The sequence below is a fragment of the Chelonia mydas genome, chromosome 1, assembly GCF_015237465.2.
Source record: "Chelonia mydas isolate rCheMyd1 chromosome 1, rCheMyd1.pri.v2, whole genome shotgun sequence".
NCBI classification, from domain to species: domain Eukaryota; kingdom Metazoa; phylum Chordata; order Testudines; family Cheloniidae; genus Chelonia; species Chelonia mydas.
In genome coordinates, this window is record NC_057849.1 from 105,969,581 (window position 1) to 105,994,940 (window position 25,360).

Here is a 25,360-nt window from a genome sequence, read left to right on the forward strand (position 1 = left end):
ATAAAGTATCCAACATTATTTCCTCCTTGTAGCGGAGGGGGGAATGCATACAAAATATGTCCTAATACTCTTTCTGGTCGTACATTCCTTTATGTATTTTACTTACAACACAAGTGAATGTTAGTCTCGGCAACTATCTTGAAAGAAATCAAATTATCAGAAACAATCAACCTAAGCATTTCCTCTGCCTTGAGCAATGACTACACTGGTTCACGTTAGAACAAACCCACCATTCAACTTAGTCTATAACTATTTATCTTAAATGATTCAAAGTAACCATGACAATCTTCAAATGTTTAGTGCAACTAAATATAATTTAAACTATAATAAGAAATAAAAGCCAAATACATTTATGGGTTTTGGTGTTTTATCTCATTTTTAAAAATCTGAGATCCATATAATTAAAACAATTGAAAATGAATTTTTTTAAAAAAGTAAAAGTTGTCATTTAATTTTACAAAACTTATAGTTTGCAGTTTGTATTTTATAGGTTATGCTGCCAGATTTGATACCTAATCATTTCATTTTACCTCTAATAGAATGGAATCTGAAAGAACAGTACCACATTTTCCAACAAGCATCTAAGGTGAAACTGGAACTCTTAAATTTTAACTGTGAAGTGATTTATAATCACAGCCATATCGGATATGAGAGGTAGGCCAGTTCTTGAATCTATTCATTCTGAGGTATATAACCCACTGCATGGCACTAGATCAGTAAGAGCAAATGCTACATTTGTAATTAGTACTAACTTATACGAAATTTAGTATAAATTTTGTATAAATTAGTATTAATTTATACGAAAAAAATTAGGCTTTTAAAAAAGATGTACAAAGCTGTATTTGAATGTTTTCATAAAATTAACAAGACATTTTGATTAGAAGATTATTTTTATACAGGCAATTAAAACATTTCCTTGCAGTTTCTGAACCAAACTTTGTGGCAATCAGTATATAAGAATCAAAAAGTGAAACTGACTTCTCTAGCTTTATTGTCCAAACTGAGCACAAAGGAAAAATTAAATCAGGGTTTCAGTTTTAACAATGTGAGAATTTTATCTAGATATGACTTTTGTACTGTTCAGGTATATTCATAAAATCCTTACAAGAATTATGAGCTAGAGAGACAGCATTTTACCTATTCTCAAAGACCACTACCTTGCTTTATGATCATTTAAAACTGATGTATCATAGGTTATAATTGAAGACCTTTTTTTAATAAATCAAGAAGTAAAAGGGGGGGGGGGGGGAGGGGGGAGCCAACAGACCTCAATCTCATGTATTTGCTGTCACACTTTGGAAAACTAAAACAGCACTAGTTGGAAAAACTTTAATATGTTCCAGAAAACATGTTGCTTTTGGGATAAGACAAATATAATAGCCCCAATTGTAATATCCTTAACCAGGCAAAAAACTTCCAATTAAGTCAAAACTCAAGCACAATTACTACTGAACTTAATGGGAATTTTGCTTAAGGATTTCAGGATAAAAAAAAAAACAAAAACCACAAGGTGAAATCATGACCCTATTAAAGCCAAAATTACTAGTGATTTCAATGGAGCCAGGGTTTCACCCAAAAGTCACATCTTCAGTTGGTGTAATTTAGCACAGCTCCAATGCAATAAACAATTTACACCAAAGGAGGAACTGGGTGAAAATGTTTACATAGGCAAGGAAATACATAATTTTGTCTGAACTAATGTTCTTTTGCAAAGGGTTGTTATTTCATACTTAGAAAGCTGAATGCTAACTGATAATCAGTGTGCAACAAAAGAGTTTCCAGCTGTCTAGTAAAGGCACTATTTTATTTATATTTCAGAAAAAGGCAAGTACTTGTTAGACTCTCACAGGCCTGCACACTTTCAGAGTGAAGCAGAACTAAATAAACTGATAAATTCTGAATGACCTTTTTATTTTTCTGTTTTCAGCTATTTTGGTTTTGTTAGCTTGCTCTCATTGTAACAGAATGATACTGGTTCAAAATTCCAAAAACCACACTAGTCTTTAAAGCAGACAGGCAAGTTACTGATGAAAACCAATGCATCTTTATTTTTAAAGTCACATGATTAATTTTCTTTGTTAACGGGACAAAAACTCAAACACAATATTTACTTACATAATAAAATATATCTATAGATATGGGGAAGTATTTGAACTGACTATGATTTTACATTGAAATATTAATTTCCGAATAAACCAAATAGAATGAACTTTGGGGTTTTTTGTTTTGTTTTTTTTACAAGATACAGGCTTTTTTACAAGAGTTCTTCATGTTACTTCTTTAGAAAGAAGCAAACATTGCAGTTTTAAAATTGCTCCAAACTGTTAATTTCTCCATAGCTTTGAAAGGATAAAGCTAGCTCCCATTCAGTGGCTTTAGTGATTTAGTAAACAATTAGTACAAACAGAAAAGTAAACAATTCTCATCACATCTAATACAGGCTACCTCCATGGTAAACTGTATATAGTAACATCAATTAAAAATCTTCAATAAAGTTTAGCCAAATCATTCTGAACTGCCACTGACTTAAAATAAGAAATGAGAGTTAAACCAGTACCTAGTATGCTTAATACATATACATATACATATATTTCTGTGATTCTGCATGTGTATTTCATCATAAAATATGAAAATCCTGTTAATCTTACAAATTAAAGTTCTTAGAACCTCGAATGCTACTGTGAACAGTACCAGTGATCTTTAAGAAGTAGCAGTAGTAATACGGTAGTAGTACTGTAAACAAACTTCAACGTGGTTATGTAAACAAAACCAAAATAGAGCTCAGGAGTTGTAAATATTAATGGCTCCGCTCAATAGCCCACTACTGTACTTATGCATTCCGTTACTAAGGTAATATTCTTGCACTTTCCTAATCACGCTGTTCTTTCTGTTCAAATTAATTCACTAAAAATATCTGTAACATACAGCCTCCACTTTAAAATATGACCTGGAACACTGATCAACAGTTATGCCAAGTGTTTCCTATCTCTTTGTCCTGAAATTGGCTACAGTTCTTCCTGAATAGAGTGAGTGTAATTATATGCAACAGGCATGCACGTGTGGGAAACAAGGAAACCTCAGGGAAACAGAATGGCTGAAACAGTCATCAGCTGTGCCTCCTACATTCAGCTCAACACCCAGTGATGCTGATCTTCACTGCACATTTACATGCATATAAAAAAGGGAGGAAAAGCCCACACGTAAAAGAAAATATTAAAACAAAACAAGTATCTGAATAATCTTCAGATATTTTATAATTACTAGAATTAAACTGTTCCCACCATTCACCATTCTCTAAACTCATTTTGCTATATTTATACTATTTTTTTGTTAACTTTATCAGAGATGCAGCGCCAGTTTCCCCTTATTAGCTAAATGAATGGAATGTCCACAGTTTAATCCAATCTGAATGCTGGGAGCATTTCAATCCAGTCCAGGTTTTCCCCCTAGGCAGAGTTCCCTTCCCCTCACCCCTTTCCCTTAGGGTCAGCAGTTTGGAGGATACTGGAGAAGTGGTGCTTCCCCAATATGGGTTTGTTATGCAGTTGGGGGCTGTAGGTGGGTCAAGCAAAACTCAAATCTTGTTAAACTCAATTTACAACTAAATACAAGAGAGCTCAAGATTTTACTGGAACATAATTCCAGTGTACAGGCTACAGCCAAACATCCTTTATATAAGGCAATGGAACCAATAATTGTAGCATTCACACTGATTTATGCCAAACCATGTAAATCCTGAAGCCAGCTTAAGCAAAAACTACAGATAACTGACAAGTCTGTCTCTGTCCTTAACGAAAACTTATACTCAAATAAATTTGTTAGTCTCTAAGGTGCCACAAGTCCTCCTTTTCTTTTTGCGGGTACAGACTAACACAGCTGCTACTCTGAAACCATTCAGTGTGTTCATCTTGTAAAAATTCTGACATTTCAGCCAACAATCCTCTCAATTAGGTTCAAAGCTTTCTCCACTTTCATCTCTTCCATCTTTCTGCACTTCCTATAAAAAAAGAACATTTTCTTCTTCAAAATCAACAAGCCAATAATAAATGGAACAAAAATCTCTACAAGTGGCTGTCAGAAATGGACACTTTTTACTTAAAACTGATTATCTGTGTGAAAACTATATAAATATGGAAGTAAAACCTAGAGTGGGTTATTCCCCCTTGTCATTTCAGCGTCCTAGACCGATAAATACATACTACAGTTTATAGGTACATACAGGTTAAAAATGCCCTGGTGCAATAGCAAAGAGGATCCCTGCGGTGTCTCAATGATTAACTTTTAAACCTTCACATATTGTCTGTTCCTGGTGTCCCCAATTATAACACAGACTTTCTCTCTTGCTAGGAACAGTTTTCTATAGCACAACAAGCACCTGTGGAAAGGAACAGCTACACGATTAACACACAAATTCTCTCTCATATTAAGCTTTAGGTTATTTAGGGTTCTTTTTGTTTTCAAGCAGCCTACATTTGCTATCCATTTAAAAAGCAAACCAACCCATTGGCCATTGATACTGTGATTCAACCAGCAGCTGCAGTGTAGTTACCCATAGCTGTTGGGTAGGCGTTTAAACAAAATTTGCAAAACAATACGCAACCCTCATATTGTTTTGACTCTTTCAGATAGATGGCCAAGGATCTGTTGGTAATCTGATGTGCTCCCTCGCTGTCTTTTAACTCAAGCTTTATAAATTCTTAAGCAAACGCGCTGAAAAATGTTCTAACTGCAGTTCTGCAGCATGTCCAAAATACAGAACTGTGTACTCACTGGTTTGGGCTCCTGTGAAGAGGACACACTCACCATTTAAGTGTTTCCTTGTGTATAGATATTTTATTTGGAAAGCTTACAAAGCTGAGAAAGAGAGAGAAACCTCTCCCAAAATGGCAACATTCCCTAGAAATACAAATAATAGCACATTGGGAGAGCGACCTACTACTCACCTTTCACAGCAGTTGCTTCTTTCAGGTTGTGGGATAGGAAATCTATGCTGGCATAGGCGCTGGTCTCCACTCCATTGATGTCCCCATTCATGGCGTGCCTGCCTTTGCGTCTGACTTTGTCACGGTTTGCCAGGCTCCCATCCACCACGTCTATGGCGATGTAATTGAGGCCGTTCTGGAAGCCAGCGGAGGTCTCCCGGCACATGGGGCTGCTGCCCTGCTCCTCCTCCAGGCCTTCGCTTTTCCTGAGGGACACGTTCTCCACCGAGGCCGAGTTGTGCCGTTTGGGGTTATGTGCAAAGGAAGGGGACACGGGGGTCACAGTGGTGGTGGAGGAGAAAGTCTCCGAGCTGTGCCGCCGGCGCCCCTGGGGATCCGCCCGGATGACCTTGGCCCCGCGGTTGGGGTCCGGGGGCGGGCTGGAGAGGATGAAAGCCTCCACCCCGGCCAGGGTGAGTCTCTTCACCCCCGCCGTGGGGCTGGTGACCCGGGCACTTTCTGGCTTCTGGGCGATGGGCTGGGGCGGGGTGGCGGCCAGGCCGAAGGTCATCTCGGTGTAATCCCCCCCGTCGGGCGGGCTGGACAGGCAGGCCACCCCCACCGCCGCCGGCAGGTAGAGCCCGTCGGGCCGGCCGCGGCTGGCGCAGGCCTCCGGGGAGAGCGCCTCCAGGCAGCCCACCGAGACCGGGCCCGCCTGCGAGCCGAAGTCGATGTTCATGTAGTCGGAGAGGTGGGAGCGCCTCCGCCCGGCGCCCGAGCCCAGCGAGGAGGCCGGGCTGTCGGCGGGCAGGGAGGGCGGCGAGTCGGCAGCCGCCGGCTCCCCGAAGTCGATGTTGATGTACTCGCCGGGGCTCTGGGGCTCGGGCGGCAGCGGGTGCTCGTGCATGCTGGGCAGCAGCGTCCGCAGGGTGTCCAGGGCCAGGCGGCTGGGCCGGACCGCCCGCGGGCCCCGCTGGCTCAGGAAGCTCTCGGTCCGGCTGTGCCGCAGCGGGGAAGGCACCGTGTGGCTGGAGGGGGCGGCGGGGCGCACGCCGCAGGCCGGCTGCTCCGGGACCATCCTGCCCGGGGAGCTCATGAAGACGTACTGGTCGCTGTCCTTGGCCGGCTCCTGGCTGGGACAGGAGCGGGGCAGGGAGCTGCAGGCGTAGGCGGCCTTGGGCGGGTCGCCGGCGCCCGCAGCCGGGGCGAAGAAGAAGTCGGGTGGGGTGAGCGAGGCGGCGGGCGGCCCGTGCGGGGACATGTTGATGTAGTCCCCGCCGCTCAGCCTCCCGTCCGAGCTCTCCACCGAGAGCCGGGAGCCGCCCCACATCCGCATGTAGCCGCTGTCGTCCGGGGAGCTCTCCCCGGGGGAGCTGGTCTTGTAGCCGCCGCTGCCGTTCCCCGGCGAGCCGCCGCCCGCCCCGGCCCGCGGCTGCAGGATCTGCTGCGGGGCGGACACGCTGGTGGGGCTCATAGGCATGTAGTCAGCGCCGCCCCGGCTGCCCGGCCCCAATGCCGCGGCCACCCCGGGGGTCATGGGCATGTAGCCGTCGTCCCCTCCTCCGCCGCCCCCTGCCGGCGGCCCCAGGTTGGTGCTGCTGCTGCCGGAGCTGCGGTGGGAGCCGATCTCGATGTCCCCGTAGTCCTCGGGGTAGGGGGTGTAGGTCACTTTGGGGGAGGCGGCTGGGAAGAGGCGGCCGGAGCTGCCGGCGAAGGTGGCCCGCATCAGGGTGTACTCGTCCAGGGAAGCGGAGGAGACCTGCGGGGGGGCGGCCCGCTGGCGGCACGGCGTGGTCAGCGAGTAAGTCCGCTTCCTGGGGCCCTTGTCCCCCGCCGAGTCCGGGCAGGGCCGGTAGCAGAGCCGGCCGCTCTGGGGCCGCTCCATGGCCATGTAGCCGTACAGGTCCGCGCCGCCCCCGGGGTCCCGCACCGGGGGGGTCTCGGCGATGGACTCGGGCGTGTTGCTGCGGTTGCTGGCAGTGGAGAAGGGCCGCAGGTCGCCGCCCGGGCTGGAGCCGTATTCGTCGAAGGACATAAAGCCCGGGTCGCTGGGGGAGCCCGACACGGAGGCGCTGCCGCTGGACAGGCGCTGCGGGTGGGGGGGCTCGGAGCCGAGCCCGCTGCTGGAGGAGAGGCTGATCGGGCTGGTGGCGGAAGGGGGCGAGTGAGATACGGGCATAGACATGGAGCGACTATTTTGCAGGCCGCCCCCGGGGGGCACCGGCCCCAGCTTTCCCCCCGACTTGCCGCCGCTACTAAGTGTGTGCGAGCGGCTCAAGGGAGTCCGCACCGGGCCGGGGCTCATGGGGCTGCCGGCGACCGAGCCCGCTCTGCAGCCATCCCCTTCGCTGGCCGTCCGCACCCGGCCCGGGTTGCCCTTGGTGCCGGCGCTGGCCCCGGCCGCCAGGCTGTCTGTGCGGGAGCGGCGCAGCAGGCCGGTCTGGCTGGGCGGCAGGTTGACCAGGTGGTGGTGCCGGCGGCCGGGCACGGTGATGGGGTGGGTGGAGGAGGCTCCGGGGCCGCCGGCGCCCCCGGAGGAGGAGGAGGAGGAGGACTGGCTCTTGCTGCGGGGCCGGAACTCGGACAGCTCCTTCAGCGCCTTCATGGCCCCCAGGATGGTCTCGTGGATGTTCTGCGCCACCACCGAGTCGTCCGCCTGCATCCAGAGCTCGCCGGGCCCGGTGGCCGCCGACCGCCCCACCTCCATGAAGAAGAAGCTGTCGGAGTGGCCGCAGCGGCGGATGTTCATCAGCTGCAGCGTGACCGAGGGCAGCTCGCAGTTGAGGCGCACGAAGCCGATGGTGCGAGCGGAGAGGCAGAGCCGGTGCACCCCGGTCAGGTTCTTACTCTGCCCCAGGCCCTTGGGCTTCAGCGTCACCTGCCAGACCTCCCGGTAGACAGCGCTGGCCGGGGCGAGCAGCCCGTAGTTCAGGTCCTCGCAGCCGCCGGCCAGGGAGGAGCCGGCGGCGCTGCCGGAGGAGAAGGGCGAGGAGAGGTGGCGGAGCGGGGAACCCTGGCAGGCGGCTTTGCCCTCGTTGAGCAGGTCGGTGAGGGCCCGGTACCAGCCCTCCTGCTCCTGCTCGTTCTCGGCCGCCACGGCGAAGTACTCGTCCTTGGTGTAGAGGGCGATCAGGTACTTGTGCTTGGCGTCCGCTCGCTTGTTGATGTTGAGGCAGGAATCCAGCGCGATCACCCGCTTGGGAGCCCCGGACTTGTTCTTCCATTTCTTCTCGTTCTCGTAGTACTCCAGCCGGGCGCCCCCCGCCCCCGGCTGCTCCTCCCCGCTGCCGCCGGGTCCCCGGAGCACGAAGAAGCGCTTGTGCCCGTGCTTCTGCTTGCGCAGGTAGCCGCATTTCCTCACGCTCTGGTGGTTGTTGTTGTTGTTGAGGTTGGGACCAGGAGGGGAGTTCAGGGGGGGCAGCAGCCCCAGCAGCGTGGGGCTCGCCATCCCCAGCCCAGAGCGTGGGGCAGGGGGGCTGAGTTCTGAGCGCCCTGGGGCGGGGGGGGGGCTAATCCCCTGGTCCCCGGAGCCCCTGTGATCCCCCGGCTCCTGTATAAAGCGCGGCGGTGATGGTACGACTGCCGACCTGGCTCCTCCGTGCAGTCGGGGCTTGCTGCTGCCCGAGGTCCTTCTAGACCCTGAGCGCTGCTGCTCTCCGGATCCTCGGAGCTGGTCGCCGCTGCCGCCGCCGCCTGCCTCGGTAACAGTTTCACAGTAAGTAACACATTGCGCACCAAGGGCTGAACTAAAGAGCAAAACAACACGTGACCCGCTGAGTTGCCGAAACGCTCACACACCGAGCCAAGGGAGGGGGGAGCAGGGGAAAGCCAGAGCAAAGGGGGGCGAGGCCATCAATCCGCCGCCAGCTTCCTACGGGATTGGGTGCCGCGCCGGGGAAAGGACAGCGCCATGCACCAATGGGGATGGGGGGAGGACGCCGAGCCCAGGGAGGCGGGTTGTTATTGGGTGGCTCGCGCGTCCCACCCTCTTCTCTCTCAGTCTCTCCCTCTGTTTTCCCGCCCACACCCTCCCCCCTTCTACGCACGCTAGCTCTGGGCTGCCCCTTTCCCCTGGCCCCGGCCCCGCACAGACACACGCGGGAGCTTGCCGAAAACGCCAGGCGACCGTGAAGCCCAGGCAGGAGCGCGAGGTGCCCGGGGGGCGGCCGAGCCCGCTGTCACCGAGCGAGCACATGAGCGGGCCACCTCGCCAGGCGGGGAAGGGGGCGGGCTCCCGCAGCTTCGCGCCCAATGCAGAGCCGGTGACCGCTAGAGGTGGAAATTAAAAAAAAAAAAAAAAAAAAAAAAGGGGGGGGGGGAGGGGGACAGGGGGACCCGAGCGCGTGACGGAGGAAACTGAGCTGGGCTGGGGTTTACTCCGCCAGGTGTGACAGAGGAGGGGAAGCCTTCCGCCGGCGATCGAGAGCGATGGGCAGGTTTCCTCAAAATCAGGAAGCTGCAGCATGGGCCAAAGGAGAGAGAGAGGTGCCAGAGATGGCCCTCTCCCCCATCTAACCGGCCGCCTTTTTAGGTGCCACCTCCACCGCCAAACCTGCCGCCCCACATCAGGCTTGAACGCGGCTAATGCTAATGGGCCTGGGATCAAAGCCCAGGCAGTAAGAAGTCCTGCCCTGGACAGACGGACAGGTACCGGCGGAATCTAGCTTTCATGCTTTGGTAACGTTTGTGTAGCTCGTCATGGCAATAAAGCTCTGTTGCCTTGCCTGGTCCTTTCCCTGTATCCCCCAGGCAACAGGGCTTCCCGGGGTTTGTTTCCCTTCCCACGACACACACCCCGAAGTTTGCCGTCCTAGCGGGCTTCTCCGGCTCCACGCACCCCTGCGAGCGGTCCTGGGCCCTCTGTGGCCCCAGCCAACATCTCCCTCTCCCCCGCCCCCCGTCGCTCTCTCTGCCTTCTATGCGTGCCGCAGACACCCCTCTGTGGGGGCCACCACATCGGGACTCGCCCGGTCTCCCCGATCCCCCTTCTTGCCTCCACGCTAGAGAGTGCCTGGTCCCCTGGGGAGTGCCCCCCCCCCCCGACACATACACTGCGGAGCTTGCTAGTTCAGCCCCCGCTGCCTCACTCGCGTTGCACTGGCTGGGTCTCCTACCCCCGCCTTCTCCCCTCCCAGGATCCAGAGCCTTCTTAGCCGCCTCCCCTAAATCACTAGGCATTCCCTGCCCAGTCCTCCCGCTAGCTCCCCCTGAACCCATACAACATAGTCCACACCTCCTGGGTCCCCCTCCCGGGCGGTTGCTCTTGGCTCCCCCGGCCCTGCACAAAGTAACGGAGAATCGAGGGGGTAGCGGGGTGGCCAGCTGTTTCTGCTAGTTTGTCATTGATCAGGGGCTTGTTTGCCTTCTCCCCATAGTTGCTAGGTCTGTGTAGCGAAGAAATGCCACCTGGAGAGTGAAGAACGAGGAGTGGGGGGGGGGGGATGGGGTGTACTGTTCATTTTTTAATTAAGTAAATTAATTGATCGCTGTGTTTTGCATTGCTGTGTATAAGGGCAGCGTTCGTGTTTCCTTGCGAAACAAAGCCAGCCGCACTGGGGGATTAGAGCACATCGAGGCAATTAAGTAATGAGTTGTGAAGGGGGAGTGTAGCAGCCTCACCCCCCACCCCACCCCCCAGTGTTTACACTCTGGAAATCTGCCGCGGCTGCAGTGTGTGTTTGCTTTGCAGGCTGCTTTCCTTGTGGCGAAGGTGCGCGCACGAGTCCATGTTTTTCCAACCATTACAAATCCCTATTCCTACGTTGTGTGGCTCTGTTTTCCACGGCTACGTTTTACGGTTGATCTGTGTGCGATGGGATCCCGGCTCTAAAGTCACCCTTGTTTGTGCAAAGCCCCAGTTGATGAACGGCTTTCAATGAGCGGAGGTCCCTGCTTGTTTACGAGAACGAAAATTAGTCATCTCACTGGACTTTACACGCACAGCTAACAACAAACGCCGGGATCAATATGCCCCTTGCTTGTACAACAGATACGGGAGGGAAGGGGGGGTGGAATTGTAGAAGCGGGAGGTGATTTACCATCCCATGTCCCCTTCCTGTTGCACCCCTTTTGTGTGTGTGTATGGGGGGGCGGTGGTCGCACGAAGACCCGCAAAGATCTCAGTTCTCTGTGTGGGGAACGGGGGGGAACCAGACAAGCTCTATGATGAGTGTATGTAGGGAGGGGGCCGTCGGGAACAGGGGGACCTGGCTAGCTGTACGGTGTGGGGGTAGGGGGTGGAGAAAGAGTGGGAACCAGAAACGATCTGTGATGTGTGTAATGGGGAGGGGGCGGTGGGGAACAGAGTGTATCAGTGATGTGTGTAATGGGGAGGGGGCGGTGAGGACCAGAGAATACCGGTGATGTGTGTAATGGGGAGGGGGCGGTGGGGAACAGTGTGGGGGAACCAGAGAGTATGGGTGATGTGTGTAATGGGGAGGGGGCGGTAGCGGTGCGGAACAGAGTGGGAACCAGAGACAATCTGAGGGGCCGGTGGGGAAGAGGGGGCCTGGCGAGCTGTACTGTCTCTGGGTGTGTAGTGCGGCGTGGGGAAACAGGGGGGGGGACCAGACAAGCTCCGTGGTGGCTAGGCGTACGTAGAGCCCCCGTGATAGAGGAAAACAAAATCATTGCTCATTCTGAAGCATGCAACATAAAACACACTGTGGTGGAAAGGGGGAAAGTTATAATAAGAGTCTTGGGATAAAGAAAAAAGTATTTATTGAAAACCTCCAGCCCCGGTTGTTTTTAATCACAGCCGCATCTTCTCCTTTCCTAGACCCACTCACAAAGCTTGTCTCCCTTTTGCATATCCTTGGGAGGAGAAGGGAGCAGGAGGTCAGACAAACATCCTTGTTTTTAATTTTCTGTTCTGAATGCCATCGGGACATTCATGTGTCTGTATATTATGCAGCTGAAGTCATCTGTTTTGAATGTAAAGTTGAAAAAATATAGTTTCCATAGTGCAGGGCAGAGGGCGGGCGCAAGCAGCGAAAACAATCCAGTGTTCCTCTAGCAGCTTGTGATCCCCTCCGCCAGTCTAGACCCAATCCTACACGTACACACACAAGAGTACATACAGCGTATAGCTCAAGCTACACCATACACATGCCATGCAAGAGAAATTTAAGGAAGAGTCTCTGTCCTTTAAATTCTCCTTGGTTTCGGTCATAACTCATTTAGAAATCAATACCTGTACCTGAAATAGGGGGGACTCAGCTATAAATTTCAGCAGGCTCAGGTTGCAGTAGAGAGCTTTTTTAAAAGAACCGCCTTTTTCTCGGAGACTGGGTGTTCACATTTTAAGTATTAAGGTACTTACCTGTTTGTTTGTTTGTTTTTTACTTAAATTAATACATGTTTAACACAGAAAAAGGGAAGGGCAACTGCTGGAGACCTGAGATATTACCTTCCAGGAGAGAGAAAGGGATGGCAGCTGAAGTCTCTGCTATTGACTCACCATATGATCAACGGCAAGAACCAGGAACCCCCGTGCTTCAAATACCCCTATTTGGGAAATGGAGATAATAATACTTACCCACTCTGGCAAAATAAGTTGAGATCTGTGGTTTAAAATGCTGTAGAAGTGCAAGGTATTTTTTATTTTCTATGTATTACAGTCCTTAATGAGGAAAGTTTTTTATGCAAAGTCAGGAATGGTTGGTTTTCTAATTTTAATCTTTATGAGCCAGATTAAGTACCAATTTGAGTAAAGGCTTCATATCTGAGTAACTCCACACCAATATGAGTAAGAGGTTTACAGTTTACATCTATAAAAATACAGAAACTGTAGAATGTTTTTTTTTTCCAGCAAGTTATGAAATATTAATTATTTGGGGGTCTCAGACAAATCTTTAGAGTTGGCATTTGTAAAAGGGTAATAATTATGAACATATTTTCATAATGAAAAATTTAATTATAACAGCAGAATCAATGTTTATTAAACAATTTAGATGCAACAAAAACAATAAAAAGAAGGAAATTTCCTTTTATCTCACACTTCCGCATAACAAATTGCTACTTTTTTGTATTTTTTTTTTTTATAATTATGTAAGTGGTAGATGTCAGTAATAACTTTTAATTTTCTGGTGCTGATTGACTTGTGACATGCAATAAATATTTTTTCTATTTTAATTATTTTTGCTTTGTGGATTTTAACTTAGTAGGTTTCCAAAAAACAGCAATATATATCTTTAGTGCAGGGTACGGGAAGCACTAGTCCTAGAGTCCATGAGAAAAATATGATATAATTGGTACTGGCTTCAAGGAACAAACTCTAGCAACAAACATCTCTGCTTTAAAATTACATGGGTGGTCTTCATTTCTTTCTCTGCAGGATTCTGAGCCTTTTCATCATGCCACACTTTACCTCTTAAGAACATAAGAATGGCTGTACTTGATCAGGTCAATGGTCCATCTAGCCGAGTATCCCATCTTCTGACAATGGCCAGTGCCAGATGCATCAGAGGGAATGAACAAAACAGGGTAATTTTGAGTGATCCATCCCCTGTTGTCTAGGCCCAGGTGCTGGCAGTTGAAGGTTAAGGAATACCCAGAGCATGAGGGGACGTCCTTGACCATCTTGGCTAACAGCCATTGATGGACCTGTCCATCAACTTATCTAATTCTTTTTTTAACCCAGTTATACTTCTGGCCTTCACAACATCCCATAGCAATGAGTTCCACAGGTTGACCGTGCACTGTGCAAAGAAGCACTTCCTTTTGTCTGTTTCAAACCTGTGGCCTATTCATTTATTTGGGTGACTCCTAATTCTTGTGTTATGTGAGGGGGTAAGTAACACTTCCTTGTTCATTTTATCCACACCATTCATGATTTTATAGACCCTGATCATATCCTCTATTAGTCATCTTTTTTTATAAGATGAACCGTCTCAGTCTTTTTAATCTCTCATCATATGGAAGCTGTTCCGTACCCCTAATCATTTTTGTTGCCTTTCTCTGTACCTTTTCCAGATCTAATATATCTCTTTTAAGATGTGACAACCAGAACCAGACTCAGTATTGAAGGTGTGGGCTTATGATGGATTTATATAATGGCATTAGGATAGTTTCTGTTTTATCTATCCATCCCTTTCCTGATGTTCTGTTAGCTTTTTTGACTCCTGCTGCACACTGAGTGGATATTTTCAGAGAACTTTCCACAATGACTCATAGAGTTCATAGAATATCAGGGTTGGAAGGGACCTCAGGAGGTCATCTAGTCCAACCCCCTGCTCAAAGCAGGACCAATGCCCAATTTTTGCCCCAGATCCCTAAATGGCCTCCTCAAGGATTGAACTCACAACCTTGGGTTTAGCAAGCCAATGCTCAAACCACTGAGCTATCCCTCCCCTCAAGATCTCTTTTGAGTGGTAACAGTTAATTTAGAACCTGTGATTTTGTGTGCATAATTGGGATTATTTTTTCCAATGTCTATTACTTTGCACTTATCAACATTGAATTTCATCTGATATTTTGTTGCCCAGAGTCACCCAGTTTAGTGAGATCCCTTTGTAATTTTTCACAGTCAGTTTTGGATTTAACTATCTTGAATCATTTTGTATCATCTGCAGATTTTGCCACCTTACTGTTTACCCCCCCTTTCTGAGATCATTTATGAATATGTTGAACAGCATTGGTCCCAGTATAGATCCTTGTGGAACCCCACACTTTGCCTCTCTCCATTGTGAAAACTGACCATTTATTACTTCCCATTGTTTCCTATCTTTTAACCAGTTTCTGATCCATGAGAGGATCTTCCCTCTAATCCCATGACAGTTTGCTTTGCTTAAGAGCCTTTTGTGTGGGACCTTGGCAAAGGCTTTCTAAAAATCCAAGTACACTATATCCACTGGATCACCCTCATCCACATGTCTGTTGACATCCTCAAATAATTCTAATAGATTGATGAGGCATGATTTTCCTTTACAAAAGCTGCATTGACTCTTCCCTAACATATCATATTTATGTATGTGTCTGATAATTCTGTTCTTTACTATAATTTCAGTTTGCCTGGTATTGAAGTCAGGTTTACTGGCTTGTAATTGCCAGGATGGCCTGTGGAGCCTTTTTTTTTTAAAAAAAAAAATGTGTTACATTAGCTACCCTCTAGTCCTCTGGTAGAGAAGCTGATGTAAGCCATAGTTTACATACCACAGTTAGTAGTTCTGCAATTTCATATCTGAGTTCCTTCAGAACTCTTGGGTGGTTTTGGTGACTTTTTAGTGTTTAATTTATCAGCTTGTTCTAAAACCTCCTCTTTTGACACTTCAATCTGGAAAAGTTCCTCAGATTTGTCACCTGAAAAGAATGGCTCAAGTGTTGGGATCTCCCCCACATAATCTGCAGTGATGCAAAGAATTAATTTAGCTTCTCTGCAGTGGTCTTGCCTTCCTATAGCTTCTTTGTGCCTGTGGGTTTGTCTATATGGGAAAGTTTCGGTTATACCAGTATAATTATACAAGTAGTTAAAACACTGTAGTATAGCTCCCTGTGAGGACAGTCTGAGGACTTGTCTACACTACAGAGCCTTGGCTGGTGTAGCTATGCTGGCAGCGTCCCTTGGTGGAGATGAAGTGTAAGGCAGAAGGAGGAGCTCTGCTGGCATAGTTACCCCACCTTTCCAAATGACATTAACTTTGCCAGCAGAAGCACTCTTCTGTAGGTATAGTTGCTATGCTGGCAAAGTTAATGTCATTTGGAAAGGTGGGGTAACTATGCCAGCAGATGTAGGTTTTGCCAGCATAATTATGTCGTCCAGAAGGGGGGATTTTTTCCACACTGCTAGCTGATACAGCTATGCCGGCAAAGCTTTGTAGTACAGACCATGCCTAAGAGGGTTTTTTTGGCTTAGTTTTAACCACTGCCAAATCAATATAAGCTAAACCAGAAAAAGCGCTCATTTCAGAATAAGAGTATCCACTTGAGGAGTTATACCACTATAACTATTGCACTTTAAATTCACACCATACATGATACTGTATACTTTCCATGGGAGACAATAGTAAATATTATGTGCCCTCTCTACAGGCCATCAAAACAGGAGCTTGTTAAAATGTAAAAAATATTCCCTGAATTTTTCTGTTTTTAATTGAAATTTCAAAAATGTCCAACCAGCTGTTCTCAAAACTCACTTATTTCATCTCGCTTTCAACCAGTAATTAAATATTAACTATTATTTGTACTCTGGTAGTGCCTAAGAGTCCCAGTCATTGACCAGGACTCCATTGTGTTAGACACTGTATAAACACAGATCAAAAAGACTGCCCCACCCCAAAGAGCTTACAATGTATGTATAAGACAGAGACAACAGATAGACGGGGAGGACAAGGAAACAATACGTCAATATTGATCAGCATGATAGGCAGTGCCACTCCACGCATGTTAATTACATCACTTACATTTAAATAAGAAAAGAAAATCTGTGAGCAAGGCAACTCAGTGGCAGTAATTCATTGCTAAAGAAAGAAAAATTTCACTCCTAATTTCACCTCTCCCTTTCCCCTTCTTTTGTCACACCTCTCCTGCCCCATCCCTTTACCCCATGATAACTTCATCTAAACGTAATAAGGCCAGGTCTAGTGTAGGAATGCTTTGCTGGTGTGGCTATCCCTGTATACTACACTAGCGAAGCACTCCTATTGTGGACACTGTTTATACCAGCAAAACTGCACATTTGCTGGCATAGCTTATTCCAAGCATCTCCAAATGAAATACATTATACCAGCAAACGTGCAGTTTTGCTGGTATAAGTGCATCGACACTAGGGGCTTTTGCTGGCAAAAACTGTTATCGGTCACAAATCACACCTCTAATCTCACCCTAACTGACATAGCTATGCCAGCGAAAGTTTGTAGTGTAGACCTGGCCTAAAAATAGTGGTCCTGTTTAGTTCAGACTTAGCTGACATAATCCATGCAGCCAGACCCTTGTGCCTGCCCCAGAGCCCTATTGACCTCAGTGGTTGTGGAGCAGGGATTCTGGATTCTCAGTACAGGATTGGAACTTTATATATTGTGAGCTATTCAAAGCAGAGATCTTAGGTGAAATCCTGACTCATTAAAGTCAGTGGAAGTTTCACTATTGACTTCAGTGGGGCCAGGATTTCACCTTTTGCCATGTTATATATTTATAGAATACCAGGCAGTGGTATTCCGTTCATAATGAACAAATCTAATCAATTAACTTGGTACCGATTTTTTTTAAAATTTGTAGTTTCCTTCCTCGATTCTGACCCTCATATTAGGATTCAGTAAAATTTCCTTAGTCTATCTATGGCTGTTGTACCAACCTGATACTCCAGAAGTAGAAATGTGACAATTCAGTTTTTAAAAAATCTGTTTATATTCCAAATACAACTATTGCACCTGTTTAGTTATAGCTATGGATAATAAATAATGACAAAAAGGTCAGCAACATCTCATTTTGCAGACAAAACTCCTTCTGAAGTGAGTGGTGAATTTTGCCTTTGCAGATTGTTTAACTGTATAGCAATTAAATATTGATACATGTATTTAATCAGGTAAATGACATTAGCTTTATCAAAAAAATTTTAAAGTATATACAGCTACATTGACCAATCTATGAAAGAGCTTGATTCTGCCAGGCCACTGCAGCAGAACTCAACTTTGATTAGAGTTCCATCAAAGGGCGGCTCGTAGATTCTCAGGCCCTAAGTAAATGTAACTACATTTAAATATTACCCAAGGGTCACAGTCAGACTATTGCAAACACTTTCTGAAAGACTGGATGCCCATACACGTTGAATTTCAATCCAAATAGATCTCATTTTTAAATACCTGTGTATTCAAGGTTAAGGAACAACCGTTGTAAGGGATGTTGGCTTGGCTGTTGCCCTCCCACCTGTTGCCGGGATCTTAAAGCAGATGGTAGCCAAGCTATGAGAAAAAAGACGGAGAATTATTATGTGCATCAGTAACATTCGCTTATACTACCAGAACCACAGTTATCTGTTCCAACAAAAGAACAAACTGATTTCTATTTTGATGTCCTTGAACTTTGTTATAAATGTGTGAAGTCAACTTCAACTCCCCATTAAGAAGTTTCTCTCTACATTTTCTGACTTAAGGCCATTCTTGTAATAAGTTTCAAATTTGTAATCTTCCTCACACAGAGAGTGTGTATGTGTGGCAATTCTTTCCTCCTGTTCCAGTGATTAGAATTATAATAGCTTTGTACTTTAAGCAACCAGTACACATTTTTAATTAATTATTTGTAAAATTATAAAAAAATAATCACAAATTAGGTAAAAATACATCTGTCTGAAATTCTCATACAGAAAATCCATATTGGAAAAAGGAAACAAAATTGAGAAAATCATGATCATGTATTATTTCTCTCTCATTACTTTTCGTGAGTAGGAATTTTGATACTGTTTTGTATTTGCATATTTGCAACCATAGTTTTATTTTTTTAAAATAGTTCATAACTCACTTCGTTGGATGCATGCATGACATGCATCCAACGAAGTGGGTATTCACCCACAAAAGCTCATGCTCCAATACGTCTGTTAGTCTATAAGGTGCCACAGGACTCTTTGCCACTTTTACAGATCCAGACTAACACGGCTACCCCTCTGAAGCTTCATAACTCAGTAATTCATACATGGATGCATTTGACTATCTGGAAGAAAACAAAGAAAGAATATAGTTCCATGTTTTGCAGCAATACAATTTGGTGCAATACGTGGTGAATTTGTACAGGAGAAGATTGTTTTGAGAATATATTTTTATCAACACATGTCCATTCTCACAAACATAAATACATATTCTCACAGGTTTTGACCCAAAATCCATTAAGTCAATGGAAAGACTCTCATTGACTTAAATAGGGTTTGGATCTGGCTCCTAGTGCAACGAACTGTTGTTCGGGGGGCATCATTTTCTATGGGGGGCGGTTGTCCCCCGCAACCTCGGTTTGGCCTCCTCTCCCTGTCCTTTTCATAGGTCTCTATGCTCCATTATGTCTTCCACTCCCCCCCCTTCTCCTGACATAGAACATATGTAATTATACTATGTGCTCACGCAACTTTGCCCCTTTCTCAGAATTTGTCTTGAAATAATGTGTGCGCTTGTATTCTATCAGGTTAATAAATGTGGCGTGTTACAACATAGGCACTGGAAAGGACAAACTATAATCTAAAAATGTGTGTTTATTTTCTCAATTCAGTGCAGTTTCAGTCTCTTGTGTAAATCATTCATTTTATAATCTTCCATGGAGGATTTTTGTTTATTTTCACAAATAAAAAAGTAAAATGTAAGTGACCTAAGGAAATTCACAGACTCTAAGAACAAAACAAACAAGCAAGTAAAAAGAGCTTTTTTGAATGCTGTGCTATAAAGGACCTGTTCCTCTCCAGATCCTCCAAGGCTGATGTGAAAATTACACACTGGAGCCAAATCTACGTCAGTTAATCGTAACACCAGGATTTTCTTCCTGGAACATCTTTCTTTTCTTTTCGAACACACGTCCTCTTGTAATTTAATATGCTCCCGTCTTGCATGACCGCATTGATGCCGTATGTGCTTCTGTCGCTGAGTTGGAAACTGGCTCTGTGTGCAGGCTCAGCCCAAAATAGCTTTCGCCTGCCCCTCAAACTGAAGATTGTCATCACACGAAACTAAATACGCCTCGGACGTAACATGCAGCTAGATCTGCCTGCGGCTAAGGGGGTGTAATAGAAGCAGCCACGATTGTTAATGGAAGGTGGGAACCGGAGAACTGCTGTTGGTGCACCGCCTCCTCTTTTGTGTCTGATCACGATCATCCCTCTCCCCCTCCCCGGTTTGCCCACACTCAGCGTGGATGAGGTAAAGAGCAGGACATGCGTCCTCCTGGCTCTTGACAGCTGCCTCGCCGTGTGTAATTGAACTGGGCTGCAGGTAGCAGGAAGCCTTTAGTTGCTTAGTAGGTGTTCACGTGGAGTTCCCAGACGTGTTTTACGAGGTGGCTGTTTTCAAGAGTTGTTTTTCTAATCTGACCTAAAGATAACAGAGAAAATGTGAACCACTCTTGTGAATGCTGCCACCAGCTGGCAATGAGTCTTCCAAACGCCCAGCTTCGGCACTCTTTATTTACAGGAGTCCTTCCAACTAGTACAGGTGTGATTTGGTGTAATAGAGTCTCTTTCTCAATATACATTTTTGTAAACTAGACATGAATATGTAGGGAAGGGCTGGGAGTAAGGAAAGAGATTAGCCTCTATTTAACCCTTCTTCTATTTATGAAGAACTATATATCCATACACTGAAAAGTGTTAACAAATTATTCTTCTGAAAGACAATTCTTGCTAGTTGAAATTCCTCATATATAGGACATGATCATGCATCCATTCAAGTCAGCAGGAATATTTCCATGTCAACAAATAATTTTAAACATTACTTACTTTTATACAAAAATAAATACAATATTCACAGACCTAGGAAGTTAATAGTGTTACCCCTTTGGACCTGAGGAGTTGTGCAGTATTCGAAGTCTTGAGGGTTGTTTTGATTAGGAGGAGAACTCCATGATGGAGTCAGGCATTTCTTTGATGCAAGCCTGTTTATTGACAAAGAAATGTACAATGTCGCAGTAGGAAGCAAATGGGAGGCAGTTTCTTTCCTCACAGTTCCAAGCTTCAAGCCAGCACTCCGCACCAAAAGCTCCCTCTCTTCCTTTCTCTCAGGGCAGCTCTACTGGGGCTTGACTGCCATGTGCTTCCCTCTGCTGGCCAAACATGGCACTGCTGGCACTGCCTGCCTTAGTTTCCATCTCCTCAGCTCCACACACCGGTGAGGTGTGGCATAGCCCTCTGGCCAAGTCATAAACAAACCTAACCCTTGCTGGGGTAGCAAGAAACAAAACTGAAAAGTCCCAACAAACAAAAAGGTTCTTCTGTTCGTTGGGGACTTCTCTTCAGTCTGCCCTCTGGGTCTGTTCCCAGATCCTTTCTGGGGTACCTGTGTGGGTCTCTCTGACTTTGGTATAGAGGGATGGGCCCCCCACTCTGATTCCCTTGGAGTACCATTCTCAGTCCCTGCTGGACTCTGTTCCTTGTGTCCTTCCCTGCTCTTGTACAGAGCACTGAGCCCCCAGGCTGGTTCTTCTGGAGTACCCAGCCTCCTGCAGACCCTACTCAGGGCCTTCCCTGTGGTATCACTGGCAAACTGATCTCTCTCAGCCCTTTTCAAAGGCCCAGGTGTCCCTTAAACTATCACCTGACTCCATTAGCCCCTCCCCTTCAGGCTTGGAAGCAGCTAATTAATTATGGCACAGGTATGGCTGAGCCAATCTCCCCTTAAAGGGGCCAGTCACCTGTGACAGCTGCCTTACCAATGCTCCTCTTGCTGCCTGCTCTGGCGGCTGCTGCTCACAGACACGCACAATACCCAGCCCTCTGCATTTGCATTCAGATTCCACTGAAACCCCTCTGTCCACACAGCACCACTTCTGACCAGCCTTGCATGTGGCCTGTGTTTTGGGTGGTGGCTCTTATTGTTTCAGCTGTCTTATGTCCAAAAGGAGCTAACTGCTTCATTTGTCCTGAATGTCGTGCCCATCAGCTTCAGTGTTTCACCCATCCTCCATCATTACAATAGCAAGTTTTACACATTTTTGATCTCAGCATTTTTTATGTAAATACTGTGTTTTGATATTTAAATAATCCTTCAATTGCATCTAAAACTTGAGATGTTCCATCTAAAACTTGAGTCTGGAAAGCCTGTTCCAAATATCCACTTAAAAGTTATTCCATTTCTTCCCTCAACCTCTATGTGCCTTCTCTCATGCTGCCCCGTATGCATGGGAAAAATTCCTTGGCAAAATTTGTAAGGCTGCCACCTTCTTTTTTATGTTTCTTCCTCAAATCTCACATTGCCAAGATGCCTACAGAGTGATGTCTGTGGCATTTGTTAAGCAAGTGGTGAGCTGTGACCTTGGCTTTCCTGCTACACACTAATTGTTTTATTATGTAGTCTCATCCTCCCACCATTCCTCCACCCCATTTATCAGCTTTGTCAACTTCTTGTATCATGTTCAACATGCAGATACAAACTATCTGGAGCACAGGCTGGCCCTTTGTTACTTGTCTGTACAGTGTCTAGCACAATGGGACCTGAGGCTTGAATGGGGTTCCTAGACGCTACATAACAAATAATATAATATTGGAATCAGTTGGCCCAGTCCTGAGCCAAACTTTGCTCATCTTATTCACACTAAATTTCCATGGTAAGTTTTGCGTTGAATAAGGCAAACAGGATTTGGCCCCTACATTCTTTATGCCCCCATAACTTCCATGTATCTCACTGGAAATCTTAGGTGTACAAGTAATACTATATTTGACCAACGAGAGTTTTCCATGATTATGGAATGCACAATAGAACTCCAAGAACTGATATTACAGCTAGTAGAGGACAACAAATAAATAAATAAATACTAATGCATGCTTTATTTTGTGGCCAAAAAGCAGTAGACATACCACTGACACAAATAACTGCACTAAAAAAAACAAACTGAAAAGAAGAGAAAACTGTTTTCTCTAATCTCTTTTGGGTATCGTAACCTTAGGTGTTACTTGAAAAATGTGTATATGTACAATTTTCAGGCAGAAATATGAATTTTACATTGACTGTGTTGCTTTAAACATAAATAAAAATATTGACAAAATATACTTGATATTTCCACCAGCAACCCCCCAAAGTATTATACGGTCGATTATTACAATTTTCTTTCTATGAGTAATATTTTGTATATTTGGAATCTCCCCACTGTATTTTCCACTGAATGCATTCGATGAAGTGAGCTGTAACTCACGAAAGCTTATGCTCAAATAAATTTGTTAGTCTCTAAGGCGCCACAAGTCCTCCTTTTCTTTTTGCGGATACAGACTAACACGGCTGCTACTCTGAAACCTGTCATTTTCTATATAGTAATAAGTAATGATAATGTTTGTGTAACCTGCAATAAAAATTATATTTATTTGTTAGATTTACATAAAGTACATAATTTTGAATCTTGACAACAAATGCCTTACGGGTGGGATTCACGAGGGGACTTGGGCACCTAACTGCCCTTTAGGCACATAAGTCCCACATTTAGGTACCACTGTCATTCACAAAACCCCGGCTCAGCAGCTGCCAAACAATATAGGCACCTAAAGTCCCTAGGTGCCCCCATTTCTGCTGACGGGCGTGCGCACAACCAGCTCAGTCTTGACAGCACCAAGCAGCTCAGAGCCTAATATCTGCCTATTTCATTCGTGGGGCCCATTCTAGCAGATGTGCTCAGAGGCTGCCAAATAGTATGTCTAACAGATCAAACACTGCACAATAGCATGGCCACTCACACATCCCCAGAATACTGGACATTCTAGTACTTCTGGGCATAGAGTGGGCCCACCCGCAGCTGCATGGGCCCACCCCCCACTGGCATGACCTTGCACGCCACATGTCGGACACTATTTTGAAGTGTGCACTGTGGTGAGTTCGCACATTCTTCAAAATGGTGTCCCCCTACAATACCACGTCTGGTTTTGTCTCAGTATTGGACAGAGACAAGCCTTAGAAAAGCAGGATTGTCCAGTTTAGAACTGGACAAATGGCCTGACTACAACACAAAATGGATGCAGAGGATGATGTGCCCCTTACACTCCACAGCCCAATGGTTTAGAGCACTTACCCAAGTTCAAATTCTCACTGTGCCTGAAACAAACAAGAATTTGAATCCAGGTCTCATACCTCCCAGGAAAATGCCCTAATCTATTCTAATGTGAATCTCTCTCAATTTCTCCTGTTAAAAGCATTCCACTTTGGATAAAATAATTAAATATTCAGTGGGCTAGAGCAAGATTGACTTTATAGCCTGGTGGTGTGGGTGGTACCCTGGCATGTAGGATACCCAGATTCCAGGCCCCGCTGTAATGAATATCTACATATTTTAAGAAAAGTGGAACAGATTCAACAGGAGAGACTGAAATAGCCCGCCCCGCCCATAATGCCCCATAACCCCAGTTTAGAACACACACTTGGGGAGAACTGGGTTCAAGTTCCTACTGCAGTCAAGCCAAGTCGGGGGTGGGTGAACCTGCGTCTCCCACATTCTTGGGGAATGCTCGATCCACTGGGCTATTGGGTATAAACATGGTACTGCCTCCTCATTTTTTCTTGAGAAAGGACTCACCTGGCTTAGGTGCCTAACTCCAGGACAAGCTTCATGGCTATGAATCCCAACTGCAGGGAAGTGCCTCCCTCTGGCCTGGACTTAGATGTCTAAGTAGGGTGACCACATTTCCCAAAGTAAAAATGGGACACCACCTAAGTTCCCTGTAAGCTGCACGGCCACGCAGAAGCCTATTTAGCACCACACAGGCGCTCAGGGAACCTGCCCAGGTACCAACGGCGGCTAGGGACCGAGCAGGGGAGGGGCGCGCCTCCCACGGCCCCAACCTAACCTGGCCCCCAACCTGTCGCGGCCAGGGTACCCCTCCCCCGGCCCCAACCTAGCCCAGTCCTCAACCTGCTGCGGCCAGGGCACCTGGCTCTGCCGTAGCTGGGGCGGCCCAGACCCAGGCACAGCCGGAGTGGCCTGGCCCGGGCCCAGCCATGGCTAGGGAAGCCCGGACCCAGCTGTGGCCAAAGCGGTGCAGCCTGGCCCAGACCCAGATGCGGCCGGAGTGGCACAGCACGGGCCGGACCCAAGTGCGGCTGGAGCACCCCATCCCAGACCCAGTTATGGCCAGGGCAGCTCAGCCCGGCCAGGACCCAGGTGCGGTCGGGGCACCCTTCCCCTGACCTGAACCCAGCCCCGCTCGGACCTGCTGGGGCCTGGGCCAGGGTGCCTATCCTTGCAGGTGCTGCTGCAGGGAGAGAGAGCTGGGGGGAGTCCTCTGTCCCTGCTGGAGCCCCCTCCCACACTCCAAACCCCACATTCCTGGTCCCACCCTAGAGCCTGCACCCCCAGCCGGAGCCTCACACTCCTGCATCCCAACCCTCTGCCCCACCCCTGAGCCCCCTTCCACACTGCGAACCCCTCATCCCCACCCGCAACAATGAATTTTGTTATGTGCGCCAATATGGAGGTGATGTGTCACACATCACCTCCGTATTGGCGCACATAACAAAATTCATTCCGCACATGGGTGGGAAAAATTAGAGGGAACTCTGGACACCACTCTGGGCTGGCCTGAGTTCCCCCCACCCCAAGGCAGGACTGGCCCAAGTCACCTGGCATCACTGCTTGCCCGAGTCCTGCACTGGCCAGGGTTGGGGATGACTTCCCGAGTCCTACACCACCGGCATCTGACTGCCTGAGCCCCGTGCCACCTGGGGCTGGGGCTGACTACCCAAGTCCCACACCACCCAGGTCTGACTGCTCGAGTCCTGCCACCTTGTATCTCATGTCACCACTCGCTCCCCCACGAAATTGCCTTCATACCCCAGATG

General features: G+C 47.1%; 1 protein-coding gene across 5 annotated transcripts in view; it reads right to left on the reverse strand.

Moving 5' to 3' along the window:
- Nucleotides 1–8,645, reverse strand: part of IRS2 (insulin receptor substrate 2) — a 31,583-nt gene extending 22,938 nt beyond the window's left edge. For 2 of the 5 annotated variants that reach the window (XM_037896748.2, XM_037896754.2), the window contains exon 1: nucleotides 4,944–8,644. In XM_037896748.2, the coding sequence (XP_037752676.1) occupies nucleotides 4,944–8,370 (3,427 nt within the window). In that variant the 5' untranslated portion in view covers nucleotides 8,371–8,644. Of the gene's footprint in view, nucleotides 1–2,021; nucleotides 3,998–4,943 lie in introns of those variants that run through there. The other 3 variants (XM_037896765.2, XR_006287386.1, XM_037896766.2) reach the window with 3 other exon arrangements.
- Between the last annotated feature and the right edge of the window lie 16,715 nt (nucleotides 8,646–25,360).